The sequence below is a fragment of the Perca fluviatilis genome, chromosome 4, assembly GCF_010015445.1.
Source record: "Perca fluviatilis chromosome 4, GENO_Pfluv_1.0, whole genome shotgun sequence".
NCBI lineage: Eukaryota > Metazoa > Chordata > Actinopteri > Perciformes > Percidae > Perca > Perca fluviatilis.
Genome location: NC_053115.1, coordinates 18,013,073 through 18,039,411, shown reverse-complemented (window position 1 = coordinate 18,039,411; position 26,339 = coordinate 18,013,073). Strand labels below are relative to the sequence as shown.

General features: G+C 41.1%; 1 protein-coding gene across 1 annotated transcript in view; it reads left to right on the top strand.

Moving 5' to 3' along the window:
- The window catches only part of LOC120557728 (ERC protein 2-like), a 41,397-nt gene extending 18,111 nt beyond the window's left edge, over positions 1 to 23,286 (top strand). Inside the window, 18 exon segments of the mRNA XM_039798292.1 lie at positions 39 to 113; positions 2,520 to 2,675; positions 3,628 to 3,795; positions 3,990 to 4,157; positions 5,263 to 5,400; positions 8,158 to 8,298; positions 8,527 to 8,667; positions 10,227 to 10,262; positions 12,497 to 12,699; positions 16,046 to 16,057; positions 16,449 to 16,572; positions 16,766 to 16,926; positions 18,370 to 18,517; positions 20,374 to 20,783; positions 20,785 to 21,022; positions 21,270 to 21,337; positions 21,464 to 21,647; positions 21,785 to 23,286. Coding sequence (XP_039654226.1) covers positions 39 to 113; positions 2,520 to 2,675; positions 3,628 to 3,795; positions 3,990 to 4,157; positions 5,263 to 5,400; positions 8,158 to 8,298; positions 8,527 to 8,667; positions 10,227 to 10,262; positions 12,497 to 12,699; positions 16,046 to 16,057; positions 16,449 to 16,572; positions 16,766 to 16,926; positions 18,370 to 18,517; positions 20,374 to 20,783; positions 20,785 to 21,022; positions 21,270 to 21,296 — 2,346 coding nt within the window. The 3' untranslated portion in view covers positions 21,297 to 21,337; positions 21,464 to 21,647; positions 21,785 to 23,286.
- The last annotated feature ends 3,053 nt before the right edge of the window (positions 23,287 to 26,339 follow it).

Sequence of the window (26,339 nt, the reverse complement as noted above, 5' to 3'; positions counted from 1 at the left end):
TGTACAGGTACCACATAATGTTGTATCTTTTCTCAAAGGAACTGCACAGAAGAAATCAGCTGCATCAGGATCCAAGCAAAACCAAGGCCCTGCAGACCATCATAGAAATGAAAGTAAGAACCTGACTTACAGTATACTACAGCAGCAGTCACCATTAGAACATTATTCTTTAAATAATTTGTCTTCAAAATAACACTTCATGGAGTAATCGATGTATTGATGTATTTAATTAGTTTTATCCAGCTACCATTTTTGATAGGAAGGTTCCTCTGCAACTGTATGCAAACAAACAAGCTAATCATGGACAATCTGTCTAAAACTAGATGTTAAAAGACAGATGTGTTTTTACGTGTTTGTGTCACTGACACTTACAGGCCTTGTATTATGTATACAGTTGCATATCTAAACCGAGGCCCTGGTGTGTGTTCTACTGTTCTGAATCTATTGTTGTTATTGTGATGATCATCAGCTGAGTCAATAGTAAACACACTGACACATCTCTCTATCTCTCTCTCACACGCAGACACACTGCTCACAAAGCAGTTGTGTAAACATCAACAACAATCAATATTAGTGTTCAACAGCTGCATCACTCTTGTTTAATGAGTAGCAATGGCATATTCAATTTTAATAGAGAACTCTTTAACATCACAGACTGTGAACCATCATTTAAGCTTAATTTTGTGCAGATGAGCAATGGTTAAAACTGCAGAGCTTTGTTTTACATTTTCACTTCTAATGTGTATTCAACGATGCACACGATTTTAAAAATTTGTCGTGCAAGTCTTAAAATGGCATCTTGGATTTTAATAATTCACTCAAAATATAACAGTGAAACAATGAGCGAAAGAATATGTATATGTAACTTTAAAGCTTCAGGGGAAACTTAAGGGCCATTTAAATATTGGGACAAACATTCATATTACATTAGAAAATATTTAAGAAGATAAGACTGCAGTTTTAGAAACCCCACCCATCACCATCAACTGTGGTTGCCTTTAGCCTTCAGCTCAAGCAAACATACATTTTACATCCATATTACATTTTTTTAAACCAATGCAGCTGCAACATGCAAATATGTACCATGCAAATATAATATTCAGATCAATACTTGTTGTGCTGCTGAATTGTACAACAAGTGTCGGATGGCTGTACACTTTGCCAGCCTCACTGCAGAGGCCTGACATCACTTCCTCAAAATAAATCATGACATCATCGCTGAGCTGACACAGCCCCTTTCACTCGGCTGGATCTGCACTGTGCAGGCCACAGCCTTCCATCTGTGCTCCGGGATCCTGTTGATTTGCATACAGAGCGAGGGAAGACCCGCCTCCGTCTCCTGTGCTGTGCAGGAAGACCCTGCATCTCTCCCCTCTCCTCTCTCCTCTCTCCCTCTGCTGTTTTGATGCTGATGCTGAAACACGAATAATCCTCCCTCCCCGACTCCCCTACATCCCTCCCGCCCTCTTCTCCTCCTCACTCACCAGAGACCGTGCACAGTATATAGCCTGCCTGCTGCTACCATGGAAACAGGTGTGGTTGTTTATGACAGCGACAAGCCAGTATGCAGGGAGATAGATAGAAAGAGATACACACAGAGGCAAGGAATGAGAAATTAAGAGCAAGATTAACTGACCAGGTCGATGTACCAGTGATTACATGCGGATGGAATAAAATCTCCCTCCTTTGAAGGTACGGTGTCTTGTATCTATCGCAGCGATGTTAGTTCATTTATGTTCGCCTCGTAACACGGAGAGGTGAGATGCAGCGGCAGGGCGAAGTGCATGTACATGTGCATTGCTCATGCATGAACCCCTCACATTCTTCCTTCGTGGATAGTCTATCATTCATCATTACAATATATTTCCCATGTTCCTCTGCAGCGGGCTGTGACTGACCCTGCTAACGGCCACAAGTTCATAAGTTCAGAGCCACTAGTCGGAAGGAAGGAGACACAAAAAGAGAGAAAGACAGGAAGGAACAAGGTTGCTCGATGCTCTGTTTGAGAGGGAGATGGACCATGGCTAATGTTAAAGACGTTGTATTATTTATTTAAAATGCTGTGAAGCTAAAGCTGCACTCGCAGTCGCAGTCCAGAGGCTGGATTCTGCATTGATCTGCGAGCAACTACAGCAAACGCTGCGGCTTGTTACTTTTCTTCCTGTCGCTCTGCACGTTTCTCTCTGGTTCTTGCTGATCTCTCCGTGCTGGATGTGTGCTCAATATTTCCCAATGGTGATTAATCCTCTGAGCGGCTGCGAGGAGCTGGGTAGAAAGCTTCTGGTTTCACCGACAGATACTGCACTTGCTCTCAGCTACATCAAAGAGCTTCTGCCAGTCTCTCTCTATCTCGCCTTATCTCTTTCTCACTCCCACTGTCTTTTAGTTTCTCTATATTTTTTTAGTTTTTCTGTCTGTTCTGGACTCTCATCTTTGGTTCAGGTTTATTTGCAGCATGCAACTTGTGGACATGCCAGTCTGGGTTTTGAGGTGTGTCTCCTCTGCATGTTTGTGTGCAGGACACCAAAATTGCCTCTCTGGAGCGCAACATTCGGGATCTGGAGGATGAGATCCAAATGCTGAAGGCGAACGGCTTACTGAACACAGAGGACAGAGAGGAGGAGATCAAACAGATGGAGGTCTATAAGAACCACTCTAAGTTTATGAAGAACAAGGTAGATACCGTCTGCACCATGCATGAAATATAGATCCTGTGAAAATATGGCTGAAAAAAACAAACACGATTGAGTCGGTTGGGGTACAGATAGACCACTGCAGAGAGGAGAATACTAAATGAAGCCGATGTGTCTCTTAATTTAGCTGCTTTAGCATTTAGTGTCATCAGCAAAGTGTCCTGTTGGCAACTATTGCTGGTTGTTTTTTTCAAGAGCTCAGTATCAAGAATACCAAAAAGGCAAAATCAGCAAGCGCCTGCTGTTGCATAATAAAATAATCAACTTTTCTTCCTTAATTACATATAAAAGATGGTTACTTTATTATTCTATGCTAGACAATTTTGATTTAAATTCTGTTCAAAGAGTGAAGTCTACGCCTGCCCAGTCAGAGTAATAGATTGGGTTTTATAAAACCGACTTCACCTGCTTTAGTTTTCAGACCAGTCAGCGCTCCATGATTACATCATAACTTGTGTTTCAATAGTAAGAGCTACACTGTTAAGACAGCAACAGAGCTACCTGAAATCTGTGATCGTATCAAGGTGTACAGCCGCTCTCTGGGGCTTGTATGTCTCTTCGGACCCTGTGTTTACATACCGCTCCTCACATTAGTCGACGAGGCGTAGACCAGCCACAATTTTGTTATTCTATTTTTAGACCTCTTTTCATCAATCATGAATGGAGGTGATGTATAATATATAATGAATCAGGAGTCGGTCCAAATTAATTTTTAATGAAAGAATGCATTGATGAAAATAGTGCAAAAGCCATACTGACTGTTTGGTAAAAAGAGGTTTCCCACTCTTTATCTCTGTCACACACACACACACACACACACACACACACACACACACACACACACACACACACACACACACACACACACATGCACACATGCACGTGTGCAAAACATTACATTGCTCGTGCAAATTGGTGTTTCACATGTCCGTAGATTGACCAGCTGAAGCAGGAGTTGTCAAAGAAGGAGTCAGAGCTGCTGGCTCTGCAGACAAAACTAGAGACCCTCAACAACCAGAACTCCGACTGCAAACAGCATATCGAGGTGCTCAAAGAGTCTCTCACTGCCAAGGAGCAACGTGCTGCCATCCTTCAAACAGAGGTAAGGTAACATTCGTATTACATTAAATCAGTAAATCAGTCTAACAATACACTGTCTCACGAGCATTTTCATACTCTAACTGAGCAAATAATAGGCTTGCTCTGAGCCTCAATTACAGTCAAGTCCACATTATGTACAATTCTTTTATTTAAAGTAGACTCACTACAGTGTGTGTTTTTGGCGTCATGTGTCAGGTGGATGCTCTACGACTGCGACTGGAGGAGAAAGAATCCTTCCTAAACAAGAAAACCAAGCAGCTGCAGGACTTGACGGAAGAGAAGGGCACTCTCGCTGGAGAAATCAGGGACATGAAGGACATGCTGGAGGTCAAAGAAAGGAAGATCAATGTCCTGCAGAAGAAGGTGAGAATCAGAATTGAAGAAAGCCTTCCCATGTAGGATGAAGAAAGGGATGAAAGGAGTTTTAAAGCCAAAAGGTGGGAATACAAACTGAGGAAAATGTTAGAAAAGTTGTCCAAACCATTTACTTAGCACACGCTGAGTTATTGTTGCAATATTTATCGGTTACACCAAACTATGGTGAGTAGGCGGAGGTCTGTGTCGGTGTACTCCAGATGTAATTTGAAATTTAAAATGAGCAATGAGTGGAGCGAGTTGTTTTATCAGACTCTTGTGTCCTGGACTAAACCAGTCACTCTGTGAAAATACAAAGCAGAGTGGTTATGCTCTCCATTAAGAGTGAGAGAGTGTCTTTTGCTCTCAGGGGGAAAGTGTCCATAGAAAGACAAGCACGAAGATATTTCTGCCTCACTGGCTTGTGTGTGTGTGTGTGTGTGTGTGTGTGTGTGTGTGTGTGTGTGTGTGTGTGTGTGTGTGTGTGTGTGTGTGTGTGTGTGTGTGTGTGTGTGTGTGTGCGCGCGTGTGCATGTGCACGTGTGTGTCTTTGTGCTATAAATACTCACAGAGTGTTACTCCCTCTCTCACCCTGACCTGCTCACCCATTCCATTTGCTTTTTTTCTCTCATCTCTTGTTCTATCACACCTCCTCTCCCTGATACATCCACTTTTATCTCTTGCTGTCATCTCTTGTGATTTCTAAATCTTTGTTTTCTCCTGACGTGATTATTTGGTTTTGTTTCTCTTGTTGTGTCAATCATATAATACTGTATATTAGATAAGTGCACACATTCACATCTTAATGCACAATTCCTACTTTCTCACAGATGGATTTTATAATCCATTCTACACTTCATTCTACTTCTTCTTAACTCTTCTTTAAAGTCTGCCAGTTTTGATGTTTTTTCTTGAAATGGAAAATGCTTCGTTGTAAAGCGCCAGCACATTTCAAACTATGAACATGACGTTGTCTGTAGAGGGTATTAATCTTCAAAGACTTATGTAATCTTCAAGTCCAGCTATTACACCAACTGCTCTGGTACAGATACTGCTCTGGTTGTGAGATCATGCTTCTCTGCTTTTTTTCTCTCCACCACCCTGCCTGTGTCAGATTGAGAACCTGCAGGAGCAGCTGCGGGACAAGGACAAGCAACTTGGGAACCTGAAGGACAGGGTTAAGTCTCTGCAGACCGACTCAAGTAACACAGACACTGCCCTGGCCACCCTGGAGGAGGCTCTGTCAGAGAAGGTATGGTAAAGCACTATAGCATTACAATGGATTCAGTGCTCCAGACTAACTTTTTGCCTTTTTGCCTTACCTAACTGTTTTATTTAGGTGCACCAGCACAAAATTTAGGTGCACTCAAATTTTTCCTCGCATCGCCATTAGCGCTGAATGGTGATACACGATATATAGCTCTGTATTTTTTTACAAAGTGGGCTAAATGTTCAGTTTTAAGTCAAAGCCACTTTTCACAAGCTCTTTTATTAAAACAGATTGTGAATAAAATGCAAAGACAGGGTTTCCTTTACCAGTTAGAAAATATACAGCTGCAACACATGTAAATGAAAGTTATCTGAAATAAAGAGCCTAGGATATATAAAAAAAAATAAAAAATATATATATATATATATATATAAAATATATATATATATATTATATATATTATTATATTATATATAATATAATTATATATATATATATATTATATTAGGGGATTGGTCAGGGGATAGGACCTGTACATGTAAGCATGGATGCCTGGCCAATAGTAGTGTGTGAATGCTATTGAAGGGCGGGTCTTGGCGTGGCCATAGTGGGATTCGTAATATCGCGTCCAGCACGGGTCGAATGCGCTTTGGCGGGTCAGCCATAGGCGCCCACTGAGCACCCACGTGTGCCAGACTGCCAGTAGGCTACATTCATTTAAAATTAAACATTGCAATTGGAACGTCTGTCATAATGTGATTGGTTATGTCACTGTCAGTCCCCTGCTCCATATCCTATCCACCAATCACAGCGTCTCTTGGATGAAAATGCCTCCATCCCCCCCACAGTGTGTTCATTTGCGTAAGGTAATCAGAGTGAGAATTAAATGGACAAATCAAAACTAATGATGCAAGTGCATCAACGACATCCACCACCAGTGCAGAGAGTTCTTAATTTCCCACGAAGCTGATCGCGGTTGATACCCCAGAATCGGTTACTGCGCGCTAGATACAGCGCACGGTTGTGGTGCTCGTTAGGTCAGCAGTAGTTGGTTGTCTAGTTACCCCAGAATAGATGACGCTAGATACAGAGCACCGTGAGCAACGGGTTGTGGTGCTCCGTCAGGTCAGCGGTAGTTGGTGGTCAGTTAAACTTCTCATCTCCAATCCTATCTGTATTTGTGAGAAGTGGCGCTGTCCTGAGTTGAAAGATAGCCTACTTTATTATCGAGTTAATAGTGTGTTTGTATCGGCCGCTGTCCGTTTCCTAAGGTTCTGAAATGCAAACATTTTTTGACTACTTTTTCTTTTAAAGGGCATGCACCCGTGAGCACCCACGGAGGAAAACATGAATCGTCGCCAATGGGGTTACATACAACTTGTGTAGGCTATGAAATGTCTGAATCGTCACTGCGCTGCATTTTTATGAACTATGATAATGTGGCCATGGGTCACATCTCTCGCCCAGGTCCAGCAGGCTCCGTCTTACACGCTATTACTCAACGAACTGAAGTTAGTTGCATTTAATAACTTCTAAGGTGTTTTTCGCTCTGGCGGCCGCAATAACAGAGATTTACCAGCGGAAACACTGGTACCAATATAGGTTTCTCTCTCATACTTAACAATATACAGCTGTGTTAATAACAATTAAAACTGTAGACAAATGTCAGCAGTTTGGATCGGCGGCGCTGTGTCTCTCCATGTTCGTGCGCGGAGGAGAGATCCAAACACAGGCACGGCTTAACAGAAGGAATGGGTCATGTAACGCAACATTAAACCATATCCATATAAACAACCTCGCTTCGTTCGTGGAGAGGCAGCAGATGCGAGGACGTTAGGTGCACCGGTGCGACCTAGGAAAAATCTTAGTCGCACCCTTACAAATTTTGGTTGCATTTGCGACCAAATTGGTCGCACTCTAGAGCCCTGTGGATGCAATGTGTGTTCACGGTTGGGATGCGAACAGCCGCTGCATGACTAAGTATGAGAGCATACAGTAGGTGTCTGTCCCATTCAAGGCTGGCGATAGATAGGGGCAAGAGTGGGCTCAGCCCACCAAAATGTGCGTCTTGCCCACCCAGTCAAAAGTTAAGAAACTGTGTCCAGCCAATGGAAAAAATAGCACAGAAAATACCAGTACAGTTTCTAGCTTCTGATTGGGTGGGCAGCCTACAGCCCGCCTCCAAAGACGCCCTCTGCCCAGTGCCCACCCCCTCTTCTTGTGGTGTTTAGGCACAAATACACAGAGCTTTGAAGCAGACCTGTCCCAAACAGGGCTCTGTGTCTATCAGACTGTCTGAAGGAGATACCATACAGTAACAGCAGACTATTAGGGCAGGTAGAATTTTCCTTGAAATATTGTTACTTTATTCCTTTTAAATTACGACTTCTTTGTTCTCATGTTCTCAGACAACATACAGTAGATGGGATAAGTTATGTTTTAAATGTGCAGAAACTTTTGAAAATGATTATAAAAATATTTCTGAAAAACATGAGCTACTAGATAAAAAAAGTTAAAGTAATAATCCTTCACATTTACTCATACTCGCAAAGCTTTTTGTTCATGACATTCCTCACAACTTAAAGGTGCCACTTGATAGCTGCTCTTAAGCTTACTTTTACACTTAAGTTGCTTGATGAATGTGTTTTGTTGCTCATACTCAGCCAATAATTGTTATACCCCTAAATTGGCTCTTTAACATTCCTAAGTTCTGTGTGTGTGTGTGTGTGTGTGTGTGTGTGTGTGTGTGTGTGTGTGTGTGTGTGTGTGTGTGTGTGTGTGTGTGTGTGTGTGTGTTAGGAGAGGATAATAGAGCGTTTAAAGGACCAAAGGGAAAGGGAAGACAGAGAACGTCTTGAAGAAGTGGAGTCCTATAAGAAGGACAACAAGGATCTGAAGGAGAAGGTCAACAGCCTGCAGATAGAATTAACAGAGAAAGAGGTCAGTGAGTATGCATGGAGCAAAGAGATTTTTTTGAAAGCGTGTGTGGGTTGTGTCCACATGGCTGCATATTGTACACATGGTGTGCCTTTATATTTCTCTATAGTTCCATATTTCCTCTTTCTTTCAGTAGGCCTTTATATGACATTTAAGCTGTGGCACTATGCCATAGTAAGACCTCTTGATTTGAACCTATGCTAACTGTCTGTACTGTCTGTCTACCTGCAGTCCAGTCTCATCGATTTAAAAGAACATGCTTCCTCCCTGGCATCCTCTGGCCTCAAGAAGGATTCAAAGCTCAAGTCACTGGAGATCGCCATCGAGCAAAAAAAAGAGGAGTGTAGTAAGTTGGAGACGCAGTTGCAGAAGGTAGGTGTGCGTTTCACAGAGCAGAATTACTCATCAGGCAAATGTGTAGATTGGATTTTGAGAAAGAGGTATTTACTAATTTTGAACCTAGATCCATATGTAGTATTTAGTTATAAAAATAATTCACATATTACAGAGTTCTTATTCAGGGCAAACAAAAAAAAACTCCACAGTTCAGTAAAGCTAACATGATACCACAGCACTCTGTCATAGCAAATACATGTTCATACTAATTTATAGATGTAGTGTAGTAGCATGCAGTAGCTGTTCTGGAGCTTTTGATTGTATCCCATGATCTACATCAAAAACGACATCTAAAAATACAATTCCATGACAACTGATCTCTACCTGCTGAGGAATATTGTGCAATAGGCAATTGTGGTTAGTTTGTTTTGCTAACTACTGTTTCTAAGGTCAATAATTTACTTTCAGTCTCAAATTTATTTTTTATTTCATTTTCCCATTTGATTTGGTGGGGGAACATGAACATCACACAAAGAAGACTCAATGCACTCATACAAGGAACAGTCCCACATACATCTAATCAAAGTTATTTTGCAATTACATGCCCTATAACTATTCTCATTGACTGTAGAAAGAAAGACTACATAAATAAAATAGTTAAGAAAAACACTCAACTGAAAGCATTAGGAAATTATTATCATGTGTTTCAAACATGAACAAATATATACTTTATTGTTATGAAATAGGAAAGAGGTCCAGGATAGAAATGGCCTATTTTAGTCACCAATACACTTTCATTTTTCATGATAAATGCTTAAACTCTGGCTGAACTGTGGAGAGCTTGTCTGCCCAGAATGAAGACTGTTCAGATGTCCCTCATTGTAATTGCACTGAACTATAGATAAAAACCAAAGCTTGTGTATCCACTGTGAAGAAAATAATTGGCTCACTGTGTGTCCAGTGTTAAGTAGTTATAGACTTCACAAATTGTGAACTATTCCTTTTATTCTTAGAGAGAGAAAGAGTTTGGGGTTTTTTCATAAATTTTTCAACTCTTGCATTGTGTGTTATTTTCATGGAGGATAATTCAGAATGACTCAACAGAACACACTTTTTGCCATTATGTATATATATAACAAGGTGAAAAACTGTGAAAACCCGTAGTCCTTCATTAAGCTAATTCCTTATCTGTAAATATCACTGTAATCCGCACTGAACCCAGAACGTGAACCTGCGTTATACAGTGACACAGTGAATTAGGATAATGGCTACATCATGCTTTCTCTCCTGTAACGGGCTGCACTGCACTGCTTTGTTAGACTGCTGCAGGGGCAGACAGTCCATTAAATACCCTCCTCTGCCTCCTCGTACTCTATAACCCCCAGACTATCCCTGTGTCTGTTCCTCTACATTTGTCCGTTATGTGTTGCCCTTAACATGTAACAACATGTGCTGTACTGAGACTATGTTACTGCTCTGTCAAACATGTATTGTAACATGTGATGCTGCTGTTCTCTCCTCTGTCTACTAAACTAAATCCTAACACTTACTCTCCCGCCCCACTCCCTTCCTCAACCCCTCCGTTTGCAATGTAGCAAGCTGAGCAGCTATTCAGTCACATGAACAATCCTGTAAGTCCCTCTCTTGAGCTTTCTGAGGCACATATTGAAAGCATGAGGACCACTGATAACTTATTTAAAACATGCTAGATGGTGATCATGCCAGCCCCCAGCACAGGTTCTGATTTCACCCACCGAGCCACCCAGATGCATGTTGATCATCGCACTGTACTAATATAATGATTTTTATACTGCACTCAGAGCCCTGTGCAACGTACTCATTCTGCAACTGTTTGTGAAACGTGGTGAAACTGGTGCTACATGTACAGTATTTAAAGTTCACTCACTGGTTAGTTGGAATTAGACAGTATATCTTTTTATTCTGAACTTTGTAATTGTGGCTCTATAGTTGGTTTATCTGTGATTACCTTAACTACAACATGATTTTCCCTTATCCTAACCCTTGCACATTAGAGAAAAAAAGACTCTGCACACTTACTTCCAGTACAAGAATTTAAAGATGAGGTTAGGTCTTCTGTCAATAGACCTTCATTAGATGTTTGATCTACCAAAGCTAACACCTGTGTTTTGTCATGCAAGTACACATGGGAAATGTAGCTTACAATTTTAGTTCTAAAGGCCCAAATCCATATCAAACATCAATCATTTCACAAAGGCTACTCAGATACTATACAGTATGTAATGAAAGTCAAAGGACATGTCCTGGGGTTGACTTCCAGTTTCAACCCTGGAATGAACTGTGATCCCAAACCTTTTCCATCTTTTCCTCTTGTTACTGAATTAAGTTTGAAGATGACCGAGAAATTATTTGCATTAGTACAATTTTGTTTGTCATTAACAGAATAAAATTCTGTTTATTAGGATCCCAGTAAACGTATAAGTCATGCTTTAAATAGTCTCGAGGGACGCACGGTTATCGATTTTTAAAGCTCATAGTGACATTTGATTTTTTCCTAATTTTTCTCACTTGTATCACTGATGCTTTTTGTGGAACTTAATGAAATCGCAGTTGCAAAACAGGATAAGCTTTAATTATCCTGAGGTAATTTATTTCCCATGATACTTTTATAATAAATACAATATATCACAGAAACAGAGGATAAACCAATACAGAAAGAAATCAGGAAAATAAAATAATGAAAATACGAAAGCCATTATGCAGTGGAGTTCCTACAACCCTCAAACGCATTATTTAAACCCCATCTTTAGCATAATGCTCACATCAAAATCCACATTTAAACCCACAGGCTGAATGGAGTCAAATTTATCTGTCCAATAACGTATTTTTGATATACTTCCACATTGTTTCGTGGTTCTAAAATAACTTGATGTGTATATTTACAATTTGAATCATTGAGAAAAATCTACCGCAAGTTAAATCCTAACATCGCTCCTCATGCTTAAAATATGAAACTTACTTTAGCTGACAGATTTCCTTGGTCCCTGTTGCTTCTGTTTCTCCATTCTGTTGACTGACAATCACAAAGACTGTGCAGCTTCGTTGGGTTTGCATGACATGGTCGACCTTTGTTGCATGTTGTCACTGTCAGTGTTGCCACGCTTTTCTTTCGTCTCAGTGTGGTGCGGTTAGCTAAGGTATCAGCCGTGGTCTGAGATCACTGCAGTGTTTTGGTGGATGCTCTCTGGCTCTGTACAACTCTTGCTCTTTTGCGACCTGTGTTGATAATGTGTGGCTGCATATTGTCTAGAGGGTGATGTGTACCACTGTAATGTACTTAATGGAGAGTTACAAACTGTTGCAACAATGGCGAGATTAGTCCATATTGACCAAGCAGTAAAGCTCTGATTAGTTTGTGACAGATAAGCAAAGAGGCAGGACCATGATTTAGCATTTCACTGCCACTGATTTGTTTGATTGCTGCACAATCACACACATACACAGTCCTGTATTCTGCATACTCACCAAGTGTGCCAAGTGACTGTGAGTCTCAGAGGGCTGTTAAATGGAGCTAAATAATAGCTCTGTTGAAGCTAATGAGCCAGCACCAGTAATGATGCCCTTGGCTTGTCCACAACATTTTACTCTGCTTTATTTATTCAGAAAGAGAGAGAGAGAGAGCGAGAGAGAGAGCAAGGGGAGTGGTTAATATAAGACATTGATGGACTGCAATGTACTGTATGTATCTCTCTTCCATGGGAAGTAAAACATTCTGTGCTGTAGTGCATGGTTGTGTTGATGTTATAATGTTAATGGAGTGTATCTTCGGGTGTGTGCATGTTTGTTTGTTTGTTTGTTTGTGTCTTTCCCTGGCACGTGGATTCAGAAGGCCCATGAGGTGGAGCTGCAGTCCGGCCCCAGAGGGAACCCAGAGTACGTGGACCGAGTGAAGTTGCTGGAGAAGGAGGTGAGCTACTACAAGGATGAGGCCAACAAGGCTCAGACGGAGGTGGAGAGACTCCTGGACATCCTGCGAGAGGTGGAGACCGAAAAGAATGACAAGGACAAGAAGATCGCTGAGTTGGAAAGGTAATTGAATCTGATTGTCTCGACAAGTTAGTTAAAGTATTCAAAGACATCTTAACCTTTGGCTTACCCTGATGTGATTATATATATTGTCTAGTACTATTGTTACATAGAAATAATGAATATATGTGTTTGCTATTTTGGCAAAATTGTTGCATTATTACATTACGTTAGTTTGGCAGAAACTTTTGTCTAAAGCTACTCACAATAAGTTCATTCAAACTTGATAGGAAGATGAGCTGTGAGTAAAAAAAAAAAAATTCCAAAACCCACCACTCTCAGCTTTGGACCAAGAGATACATACAAACATACAATATATAACAAAACAAGATACAGCAAAGAGAGAAACCCACACATGAGAAGAAAAAACAAAAACATTTCCATTGTATATTTATATATCATCTTTTTCCTATCGTCATATATCCAGATATGATAGAAAGAAAAACTACAGTAGATGTCGTCAAAAATGGGACGTTTTTTTAAGAGCTGGTTTATCAATGTAAACTCTTTCACTTACTCCTACTGTGTGCAGTTGCCAGACAGAAGATTTTAAATTTGGTCTCTGAGATTTCTGCCTGTTTGTGAGCTAACAAAATATGTTATTTTGTAATTTGGGTGAACCACCTTTTAATGTTATTATCCTAAACAATACATTATGTTACCGTTTGTCCATTGAGGCTATGAGCCCCTGACATTTCAACAGTCAAAGTTCAAGTAGTAAATAATCCTTTGTCAACTTTAAAGTGCCCTGTTCCATGTTCTCCATTTTTAAGTGAACTTCCATGTTTCTTTGTATACATGTGCTGTAATTTTTCCGTTGTTATGTACAAGTGTGACATCATGACTTTGTGTCAGCACACTGTCTTGCACTGGATCCACTCTTGGTTTTGTGTAATACACTCAGAAATACACCTTTCGATGGACAATAGTTGCAGCTACATGTTGTGATACACCTAGAGGGCTCTGTAAAAGTTGTGACCCTATGTTAGATGTGATATTAGAACACAAGTGCCACTCAGTCACCCCCTTAATGGAAGAGGTCAAACTGATTTCAGTTAATGGACCACATAAATAAAGCTGGTGGCCTCATCAGCTCTTGGCTCACCTCTCAGTGCAGCATGTGGTTCAGAGTCTTCGCACTGGAAGCAGCTTTTAGCTTTGGTTCGATAATGGAGGAGACCAACGTCATTCAACTGGAATTAATTTAAATTGATGAGACAAAGACTGGATGGACTGCATGAGAAAGACACATGAGCACTGTCTGCCAATGACAGTCCCAGATCCACCACTTAAAACAGTTCTAGTGTTCCTTCCCAGCTAATTATAAAGGGGCCCTTTCATTTCTGTGTCATTCTTATTTATTTTTTTTTTTTTTTTTTTTTTTTTTTTTTTTTTTTTTTTTTTTTTTTTTTTTTTTTCTTTTTTTTTTATTCCATTCCTATTCCTTTCTTCACCCTTTGCCATTGATCATTTTCAACTTCGTTCTCGAACCTCATTTTTTCTTCCCTTTCTCCAATCTTATTCTGTTTTTAAAATCTCTTCTCCATCTCCCACGCAACTTCTTACCTGTTGTGCCCCCCTGATACCAGCCCCCCTCCCTCTGCCCCTCGCCCCACCCCTCGTCCCGGTGGCAGAGCCCCCCCTGACCCGCTCCCTTCTGTGTCCGCTGCCCCCCAGCAGATAGGGGGCATGGTGTGGGATTTCCTGGGAAAGTGAGTGCTCTGCCCTGGCACTTCAGCTCGGCTGCGTGGTTAAAGTCTCCGACTGCAACTGCTGCAACTGCGTCTGGTTTCACCTGTGTGCCTGGGTCTGCCTGCTGTCTGAAGGATTCACATATCTTTGTATCAGAGTGGCAGGCTCTGTTTTTAGTCTGTGGTGTTATTGCTGTACCCATACACATGATACAAAGATCCCTGGATTCCTGGTTTGCTTTTATTTCTGCAGCATGTGTTTGCTCAGTGATATGCTCAGCCAGCTCACAAGTACAAAACTTCAGGTCATAATTTTTGCAATATATGTGCACATGCTCATATATTCTGTAGTGTTCCTTTGATTTCCTGAACAGTAGACGTAACTTCTTGCTGGGGTTCCTTTTGTGGCCTGTTTCTGTAATGATGCATAGTAAAGTCACACAATAAAACCAATCGCACCAAGGATTCAGCAAACTAGCAACCAAATTTTAGTTACACTGTAAAGTTTTCAGAGTTGTAACTGAGAGCCCCAAAATTTGCACTTGTATATAGATATTTAATACTAAGTAATATTGTAAATACTACACTATATACTGCATTAGAAGCAGTTTTCTTGGTGTGATTTTCCCAACTGCTCACACTTTTTTCATCCATTTTAGTTGACTGTACTGTACTTTTTGTCGCTCAGTGTCCTTTGTTGAAATATCTTAGAGCACATATGCACACTAACACACTTACAGACACACACATATACCCTTTTGTGTCTTTTTGTGGTGTTGGCTGTTTGTTGAAACGTATTAAGTTTCTGTCCTTAAAGCTGTGGCTTCCTCCTGCCATGAGCACGTTTCCCCTGCTCATTCCATCCACCCATCTGCCCACCTCACCCTACATCACCCTCACCCTCTGTAACTTTCACCTTCTAATCATCCCAGTAACATCACCTGAACGGCCCCTCTCTTTTCTAGTGGTCTTTCCTGGTGCCCACCTTCCTGCCCCACCACACCCTGCCTAGCTTGCTCTTCCAGATACTAAAGGGAAATGATCAACCTAGTGGCCTGCATGAATAGGGCTGCTGCGCTCCAGGTCTACACGCGCTCTGTGAGTGAGGTGCTGTAGTAGGTAGGGTCAGGACTGAACCCTCCATCTTGAAGTATGTCAGTCCAGTTGGGTCTCTTCTGTCTGAAAAACCCTGCATCCATAACTAATTCTCTCACTAGCTCACTCCTTCTCTCGGTCAAACCACTTTTGGCTTTCCTCTCCTTTTGCTCGGCACTCAGACCTGTCTTCCTCCCTTTTGCCCTGCTGACTTTTGCCTGTCTGACTGCATGTCTGCCACTCCCAGGCTTGGCAGCAGATGCACATGGTTCCATGTTATCAGAGAAGGTGCATCCTGCATTAGCTGTGTCAGGCTGCAGAGCAGCGGCTGTCACAGGCGCCTCTGTAATCTCCCATGTTGTTTGACAATGAACATTTGTGATCTCTTCTGGGTCTTCTTTATTGTTTTTTGTTTTTTTGTGGTTGTTTCTTTATGTTCTGGTTCTAATGTCTCTTTTTTGTTTTACTTTTTCCTTTGTGTGCTCTCGTCTGCTGCTTCCAATGTCTCCTTCACTTGTCCTGTCACCCCCTTCTCTTCTATCTCTTCCTCTCCCCATCTGCAGTCTAGCTCCCAGGTAAGTTATGCCCCTCTCCCCCATTGTGGACCCATCTCTACCTATATCCATCCTAACTCTGGTGCTTAAACCTGTGAGTCATTTCAGCAATGTCATGTTACGTAACATGAAGCTATCAATTCATCTGTGATGCTCATGTCTTGTTGCTGTCCTGGTGATCTTATGATTGGTACCATTTTGAAACAAGACATTATTGTCCATTACGCTGTATTTGTTCTCCTTGTTTGTGTTTCATGTTTTTTGTTGTGATATATGGGAATATATAGTACCATACTCACACATCTAATTACTTCCTAACGCTATTTCCCCAATAGATAAATGGTACAGCAACTACAGAATGGAATTCAGAAAAATGATTGGCATGGAAATGCTGTTAAATTGTTTTTTACAGACAAGGAGGCAAAGACCTGACTAAGAAGGGTCCAAATATCAAACTAGGACCACAAGGCGACAAGAAAGGCTTAGGACAAGACCCTCGTAAGGACAGCTCCATGGACAGTGGCCACCACGTAAAGGTGCAAATTTACTCTTGAGAAATACACTTAGTTGCCAGTTTATTTTAACCTTCATGAAGGTGGGATTTATTGTAGGACTTTTGTGTTGGACTGCATTAGTTTTAGCTGAGAGTATTTATTAATGAGACATGTCTAAATTTCTATGTCTGTGTGTCTTATTTATACATTTGTTGTGTGTTCACATATAATGCAGTTGGAAGAGCTGATGAACACGCTGGAAAGGACGAGGCAGGAGCTGGATTCCACCAAGCAGCGTCTCTCCTCCACACAGCAGTCGCTGCAGGAGAGGGACGGCCACCTCACCAACATGAGACAGGAGCGCAGGAAACAGCTGGAGGAGATACTGGAGATGAAGTTAGTGCCCATCCTGACAATTGATGTCAGCCTCACAAAAACAGCCCATCATTTCACTTATCTTGGTGTGTTTCTGACTAAGGCATGGATTAATGTATTGTTTGGTAAATTCTCTCTAAACTATCAACCAAATAATCTTCTATATTAATTTGAGGGGAGAAACAGGGCATGCAGTTCATGACAAATTTTATACCAATTTAAAGTCACATCAGCCCTGGCCATACGTAGTTTTACTTGCACTTAAGCAGCATTTGACTTTGATGTAGTTAAAGTAACTACATGTAACTTTTAAATGTTTCTGCAACTGTGTAATTTTTCATCTGATGATCATAAATGACCTATAACATCAAGGAGACTTAACAGTGAAAAGAATGCTATTTTTATATAGTTTTTATTAGTGCCTCTGCACGGGTCCGATTTTTCCCGCAAAGTCACAAAAAGATTTACGGCAGGCAAATCAGTTCTACAGTCACACATTCTGATGGGTCACAGATTTCGGCGTAATACCAAAAAAGCCTGTGTAAACCAGCCAGGTAAAGGGTAGCAAGAGATATCTTTATACAGGCCTAATTGTATTTTAATTTGATTTTAGAAGTTATCTGTTGTAGTTATGGCTAATACTGGGGCAGGGCCATGACAGAAAAAAAGGAAATTAAACAAAGAACAACTAAAAGCTAAAAGGGAAAGTGACAGAAAACCTGTCAACCTTGGTCGGATTTTTAACAAATGGAGACAATTACGGGATTGTAAATGGTTCAAAACTGACCCAAAATTGGCCCTTAGGTACGTACTGTCTATTTCATTCATAAAATAACTTTACAATGCACGATGTGGTTGTAGTCAGTAGCCTACAGTAAATTAGGCCCCCCCTTCCGTTTAGCGCCCGGTTTTATTTTTTTACAGTCTGTGCTTGTGTTGGCCTACTGTATTTTCTTGTCCCCCTGTACTTGTGTGAAGCGTCCTTGGGTTTCATGAAATGCGCTATATGATGTTATTATTACATTTGTTGCTACAACAATCTCTTAATGCTTTGGCTCCTGACACAGTGACAGTGATACCCGATTTAGCTCACGATCCATCCAAAGTAGACTAAGTTACCGTATGCAACACTTTTAATGCAACGATGCATCTGTAACGTATTCTCTTTTTGTAAATGAATGATTTTCTGTCCGAGCAAAACATTCATCGCAACTATATGACCTACCGGTAACGCTAACTCAGTAATACAGTATAGCATTGTAAAGAAAAGATCTTTACAACAGCAGGTGTGGTACAAACACTACCGTTTTTGTCCATAGCGGCCGCTAGAATCAACACAAACTGAAAGTTACTTTAAATTGAAGTGTTTTAGTAATGAGATGGCTTAACTATATACCATTTCTTAAATGTTCTTCCTATTTTATAGAATATACATGCTGATGCCATAAGGTTTTTCTTCTTCAGGCAACAAGCTCTGCTGGCAGCCATCAGTGAGAAAGATGCTAATATAGCACTGCTGGAACTGTCGGCCTCCAATAAAAAGAAGACCCAGGAGGAGGTGCTGGCCCTCAAGAGGGAGCGGGACAAACTGATGCACCAGCTCAAACAACACGTTAGTACTGCAGCCCAATGTCAAGGAAAATTCTGTCTGCACTGTAGCTGGTTGCCAAGGTAACGTTAATCGAAAAGAAAAATGTAGCTGCAACTAGCCAGTTTTTTCCATTTCATCTACAGGGGGTGCTGCTCACACATGGCCACTGATCATCTTTGCTAGTTCAGTTTTTCCCCAAATGTGTCTCATTCTGCTGTTTGAGTCAGAGCTGTTTTACGGGCAAGTCAAGTCTAACTCATTCCGCACAGGTCCACATCAAGTTACACGGTCTCATTTGCAAATTTCCAAGTCATTTGACTCTCTTTTCTGGCCATTAACATGACACTTATTTTGAGCTTTGATAGTTTCCCATCAAAGCAGTCTTCATGTGCATAGCTGAGGTCAAATCCATTCAGTGCAGAGGCCTAAAAATGTAATATTCAAGGTGTACCAGGTCCAAATTTGAGTCTTAAATGTTTTTGCTTTCAAGTCATGTCAGGTCTTCAAGGAGTCAAGTCTCAAGTAAGTGAAGTCAAGTCCAAGTCAAGTCTTAAGTCTTAGATCTATAGGGCGGAGACTTTGATTTCGAGTGAAACTTAAGTCAAAGACTCAAATTATACACTAGAAATTCAGGCAGTGACAAAATGGCCTCCTTAGGTCTCCGTAAGGTGCCCAATAATATATATTATAAGTATATTTATAGAGCATTATAGACACGGGTGTTATAGAAAGTTAGCCTAGAAATCTAGACGCACCCTAGTGCCACTAGGGTGCAAATGTAATTGACAGCCAGGGGGTCTAGCAACTCTCCGTTGGCTTGCGAGCTGGAAAAACCAAACTGGCCGGGCTAATCACATTGTGTATAGAGTCGGTGGACGGGCTTATGGCTGCTGCTGCTGGGAACAGCGGTCTTTTGAATTGGCTTTCGCCGCGACTCTGGAAGACTTTCTTTGAGATTTTGGATATTGTAATATCGTAATATGGCATAAGTGTTGTCTTTTCCTGGTTTTAAAGGCTGCGTTACAGTAAAGTGATGTCATTTTATGAACTTACCAGACTGTTGTTATTGTTCTGTTATTTGCCTTTACCCACTTAGTCATTATATCCACATTACTGATGATTTGTTATCAAAAATCTCATTGTGTAAATATTTTGTGAAAGCACCAATAGTCAACACTACAATATCGTTGCGGTATCGATATTGAGGTACCTTCTTCGTTGCTCTGCTTGGTTGTAGCGCTATCCTATTGCGTGCAGAGAGAATTTGAAAGACAGCCGTTTATCCCGCCCCTCGGATTGAGCCCTGTCAACGGTGAGTTCCCAGACCCAACATCTTGATGTGGGTCCGGCTTGTCAGGCTAATAGAAAGTATTACCAAATAGTTTTTAAAAGAGTTTTAAAAAGAGGATACTGAAGTAGCTTGTCTGATTCCCAATGGAAGATTATTTTATAATTGTGGAGCCCTTACCGCAAATGCCCTACTACATACTGTGAGTTTATCGGCTGCTGACTGTGCCTTCATATTTAGTGCACAGATGTAAGAGTGGTATCAACAGTGAATGAGCTTATTTCCCAAAGTGTTGAACTTTTCCTTTAATTGTGTATTTTCTAAACAAAATATCAGTTACCTTAAAAGTGACTACAGAGATGAAATCACAGCTGAAGTCTGAGAAAACAAAAGAAAAGTATAAGCCTCAGTGTTGATTGCATGGTTGTTGCACTGGATTGTATTACATTGTAAGGTGTTACTGTTTTAACGTCAGCCAACATATACTGAAAATATGTGCTTTGTCCCGTCATAAACTCATTGTGAGGGATTGATGTTCTTTTTAACAGCTGCAGATCATCATGCCCTAACCAGTTTCCTCTTTCTACAGACACAAAGCAGAATGAAGCTGATAGCCGACAACTACGAAGATGAGCAATATCATCCACACGGTCCTCACCACCCCCAGCCTCAGCCTCCGCATGCTCAGCCTCAACCTCAGCCCCAGCCCCAGCCCCAGCCCCAGCCGCAGTACCCCCACGCTCCCCACGCCCCCATCGCCCAGCAGACCCCATATCCACACGCCATGCATCCGCAGCACCCACAGCACCCGCAGGCCCCCCAACAGCACCCACACCCACAGCAGCCACAACCCCAGTACCCTCACCCACAGCACCCCCAGCAGCACGCTCAGCACCCCCAACCACCTCCCCAGCACCAACAGCACCCACGGCCCCCACAGCCCCAACACCCTCACCAACAGCACCCGCAGCATCCTCCACAGCACCCACACGCACATCCCCCAACACCCTCACCCTCAGCACCCACACGGCGCTCCCCAACAAGGACCCCACCCCCAACATCCACATCCCCAACACCCTCAACACCCTCAACACCCTCAGCACCCTCAGCACCCTCAGCACCCTCAGCACCCACAGCACCCGCACCATGGCCAGCATCCACGTCACCCATCGCCCCATCATCGTGGAGGGCCGGCCCGAGGACCCCCACATGCTGGTCACCGCCCTGCCCAGGACCAGGTTAGATGTCATTTTTTTTTTAAATCCCGCCAATTCACCGATCAAACCCTAGAAAATCATTGACAAAAGCAGCACTGCAAGTACTTGTCACATTAATATATTCTCTGATGCTTTCTTATACATGTAAACATTTTAAACACTTATTTTTCTATCACACTGCCTGCTGTTCCAGTGATGTCTTTTGATCAGCAGTTACTCCAGTTTCTGTCTACTTTCTTTCCTCCATGCATACCACTGCCATTAACAGGATGACGACGAGGGAATTTGGGCATAATCTTCGCTGTGACAACCAAAGCTCTAATATTGTTTTGAGGGGTGAGATGTGTTTAAGACTTTTCCACTTTATGATTCTCAGTTTCCTCTCTGCCTAATATATTTGATAACAAAAGAAATGGCTGTGTGACGTCTGGATTTTTGTATTTTGTTATCTCTCACATTCAGATGATTCAGTCACTACAGGAGGAGCACAGCCATGCCATGATGTTGAAACACTACAATACCCGGGCAAACATATATTACCTCCACTCAATCAACACTCAGCAATGGGACTTTTAGTTTATTTTCCGGGGGAAAGGAGGGGGCACTCAGGTGTCCAGGTCATGCGGGGAGACTGACAGCTGAGCAGGTGATTTCAAACATTTCATATTAGGACACGCAAAATGTATAATAACCCACAAAATGAATGTTTTCAGTTGTTAAAAAACTAATTTCCAAACGGCAACGATGTTCTTCATTTTCTGCGTCATCTACTTCCTCCGACAGGATCACAGATACGGGACTTAATTGGAAGGAAAGGGACAGATGTTGATGCCGATGGAGAGACAGATGTATCAGATTCTTGCTTGGACAGGGCATGCGATCAACAAGGCAGCCCTGCATCATAGCTCTCACACAGGTCACTTCACCTGTCTGTCACCAGCTCAACACTGCACCTCTTCAGGCCAACAATGCCCTCTTGATCCTCCCAGCAGAGATCTCCCGACAGTCTGCCAGCCCAGTATTTGTTCCTCTTCCTTCTTCCTGTAATTGATTCAAGATCATGGTTGTCTTGCTATATGTCTCATCTGCCTGACTGACTCCTCTGGCTGTGGTTGGCTTCCCCCCCCCCCCCACCTGACTCTGTCATGGTTTCTTGATCCTCACTGCCCTGCTGACCAACCTGGTGACATCTGACCCCTCTACCTGGCTATCGTGACCCTCATGACTCATGACTCTTCTGTAGTTTCAATCATCTGATCGTGTTGATGAGCTATTTTATCCTTTGTGGCGCACATGGACCTCTTTTTTACCTTTATACATGCCCCAAACACCATCTATTTCTAGAGAGGCTTATGCTCAGCATTTCTAAAAGTGATGTAGTGTCCCTTCACTTGCTTTTTCCACACACTAGATTTGAGTGTTTTTGTTGCTGTCATTTCTTGTTGGTAAAAGGAAGAGCTTAGAGCTGACTGATAGTACGCCTTTAGCCTTGCCTGCAGCATCAGGGGTTTCCTTGGCTGCACGAGCAGGGCCCTCCAGTTCTTGCGCTTGTTTTAGCCTCAAGGCTGCGGGTGCCATCGGTGTTTCTCTTCATGTTACCTCATTTTAATCAGAAGTAGTCAAAAAAAAAAAATCAATCTATGCAGATGTCAATTCAGAGTGAATGCATTTTTATTTCCCCATCCTCACTCAGATTTATCAGTCAAAGTGTAATTAACCATCCAATCAGAGTGGCCAAGAGAGCGGTCAGAAACTATTAATCAGTCAGATTATTTTGAGTTTCTGAGACTATGCACCTCCTCCGTGTTGCAGGAATTTTTACTAATGGTGCTTCTGCTGGTGCTCAAACTAAATGGTGTCAGAAGACCTGGTCAAGAGCATCTTTTAGTCATTTTACAGTCAAGGAGCTTGATCCCACAATGGGCTTCACAAACAAACTGTAAAAGACTGCTTTGTACATACGATTTGACCTTGTGGGCTTTGTGATCAACTATCACTTCAACACCCGCACAGAGGTGATCTCCCTCTATGAATACTGCTACTATAAATACATTATAGACTATGAAGTGGAGGATGTTCAATAGATGTTTTCCCTGCAGGTCTATTTGTACCATTGACACCCCAGTCTCTGACCTACAGTATGCTCCTGCTCCCCTCTCCCTTGTAATTCTCCTCTTTCAGCAGTAGTCTGTGTGAACTCCTCAATCATAGTGACTTGTTTTCTCCTTCTCAACAAGGTGGCTTGTGCCTCGTAAAAACTGTACACATACATTATAGATATGCAAAATATAAAAATTTAAAAAAAAAAAATTTGGGGGGGTAAAGTGGGGGAAAAAAAAAATTAAAAAACAAAAAAAAAATTAATTTTTTTTTTCTTCATGGTTATTTTTCTAACTGGCTGGAGGTCAGAGAGATGTCTTATTTAGAGTGTTGAGTGGTGTGATTTTCCTCTGATTTGTACATTGTGAGAAAACCCCTCAGCAGAAAGTAACATTCCCTGTCTGAAAACACAGGACAGCCCAAAAAGAAAAGAAAAGAAAAAAAAAAAATATATATATATATATATATAAGAGCTTTAGAGCAGTTTATGGGAAATAGAGAAGTGTATCCAAATATATCTAGAAGTCTAGAAAAGATGACATTATTACATTCCTTTCTTCAATGTGAAAACATTTAGTTGAACACCACTTGGCTTGTGGTGACAACTTCGAACAAAAAAGACTGAACTTTGCAGCTCACATAAGTAGCAACGAGATTATGTCTGCTACACTCAGCAGTCAGAAACTTGCACTTGTGAGTGAGGACTATCACGTTTAACATCCAAGTGGAGGTTTAAGTGACTCTGTCGGGATGCATTTCTTTCGCGTGTTTGTCGTCGTTGTCGTTCGTAAACAGATGTGGTAACATACGTGACCGTGACAGCTGATTAAGTAGAAAAACCAACACACTGGTGCAGTATAGTGGAAAATTGAATTAGACTGTTACAATCCCCTACTTCCTCTCCCTCCCCTCATGGTGCTTGTGTGTCTCCCTTATATGGCCAATTGTCGATCGTTGTATATAAATGTCTACCCATCTCTCCACAAACCGAGGTGATCCATGCATCGCCTTTTATGTGTCCGCTTCACATATGAACCTCTACAGCTCCTGTCACTGACCAAGAATCAACAGATTGTGTGAAGCTTTTGTGTTTGTGTTTACAAATGTTACGAGAAAGGTCCTGATTTGGATTTTAGAATTAAAAAGGGAAGACAATGCAGACAGACAGAGGAGCAAAAAACCTCTCACTTCACCATCAGGGGGGCGGAGTACGAATCCTCCATTTTCAGGTCCTTATCTACTGAATACTTGAAGTAGGGGGTTCTCCTACCATGAAATACCATATATGATTTACATGGTAGAAAACATGAAACATTTCAATTGTGCCCATGCATGCTGATTTTTACATAATGTGCCAACTGAAAGCGATGATATAAGGATAATCTCCTGTTCTCTATGCAGAGCGATTTCTTAACTGTTGTGTCAAAAAATAATGTTTAGGAGACACAAAGGCTTAGAAGCTGGGGCTGGTTTCCTGGGCTTAGACGAAAGACTAATCCTGGTTGTGAATGACTGACTTCACATTCAGTGTGAGGTAGAGTCAAGAAGTCAAGTCTGCATCTGTGAATAGAAGCAGCTGTCTAGAGAGACTTAAGTTGATTGGTTCACCAATAATTCTCAAAGGCCTTTGAGAAAAAGGTCTGAAAAGCCTAACATACATTTTCACTTTATTGTTGTATACGGGTTGTTTTTCTTTTGCTGTATGTTGCCGAAAACTTTGGATTAAACAAATCACTGTGACCAATGCCAGAAACATTTTTGTTTTGACAGAACAAATATTATTTACTTTTGTATTCTTCATTTTTGTATTTAAGTTAGATTTTTTTTTTCTATTGTTTCAGCTTATTGAATATGCCAGTTTGAGACTGTACTATTTGTATAAGTAAATGTTTTGAGCTGTACAGTAAAGACCTAGGAACATGTTCAATGTGAGTGTCCAGCATGCTGAATGATTACTTGTGTGAACGTGAGCAAATCTCCCATGAAGCATCATTCCTCTTCATTACTTGCATCTGCATCATGCATTGTGACGGTGTGATGTCGTGTTTGAGAGTGATGTGTGTCTCACTTACTGTGTCCCCCTAGTAGACAGCCTGTGCAGTTTTGTGAGAGTGCAGCATGCTTGTGTAAATCTATTCATAAAAGAGAGATGCGTGTGTGTGTGTGTGTGTGTGTGCTTTAATGGGTGTGTGTATGTGTGTCTATGCGTGTTATGAATGCAAACGAGAATTATCTATTTAAAAAAACTTTATCAGAGGAAGTCCCTAGAGGAAAAAAGAGCGAGATTGAGTCGGTTGGAGTTTTGAATGAAGCATGGATACTCTGTGATGTTTTCTGTTTTTTAAACATAGAAGGCTGTCCTCAGTGCCCCAGTTTGCTCTATTGTATGTGCTGTATCAGAATATTACTATTGAGTGTTGGCCAGCTTGTTTATATCCATCAAATAAAGGTGACTTTCTTTCTGTCTCTGTTTGCAAATTTCTACTCAAAGTTAAAATCAGTTAAAACGTATTAGTTAATTATTTTCTAGTACAAATACAAGTATGCAACTTGAATGCATGGCGTGAAACGTTTGAAAAGTTGTAAACAAGCACACTAGTAAGTAGAATTGTGCACTAATTTCATATCAGTTTAAATTTTAATATACATTATTAGAATAATTTAGTCCTGTAATTATTACTGCAAAAACCAAATGGTAGGAATACTGTAATACTATGTGGTTAGAATAGCAAAGTTCAGTAAACTTACTCTAATAACTATTTCTACCTCCATCGTTTCAATATCAAAAGGCCTGGGTTTTAATATTCAATAATTATATATTACTCAACAGCAGCTTCCTGCAAAATGATAAAAAGAGGAATCCTGGGTATACAGCATGTTGACACAGGACTTTTATTTCAGTGTTTTATATTCTTAAGACAAAACGTTATCCCGAATTAGTTGAAATTTGCGTGGAAACCTGTTGCCTTAAACCGTCTTAGTCTTTACACAAGGTGAAACTTAATGGGTTAAGTTGTATTAACATAGTAGACAAATCAAGTTTACATCAGTAGTCATTACTAAAAATCATTTGTAAACATAAATTATTTTTTTCTGGAGTTATGTTGTCTAAAATAAGCTTGTTCAGTTAAAAATACAAAGAAACATTACAAATATGGAACATTAGGCTACTTACCAATACTAGAGAAATACTTTGTTTATATAAATGTTTTTTCCTTTGTGATGTATTCAATGCATT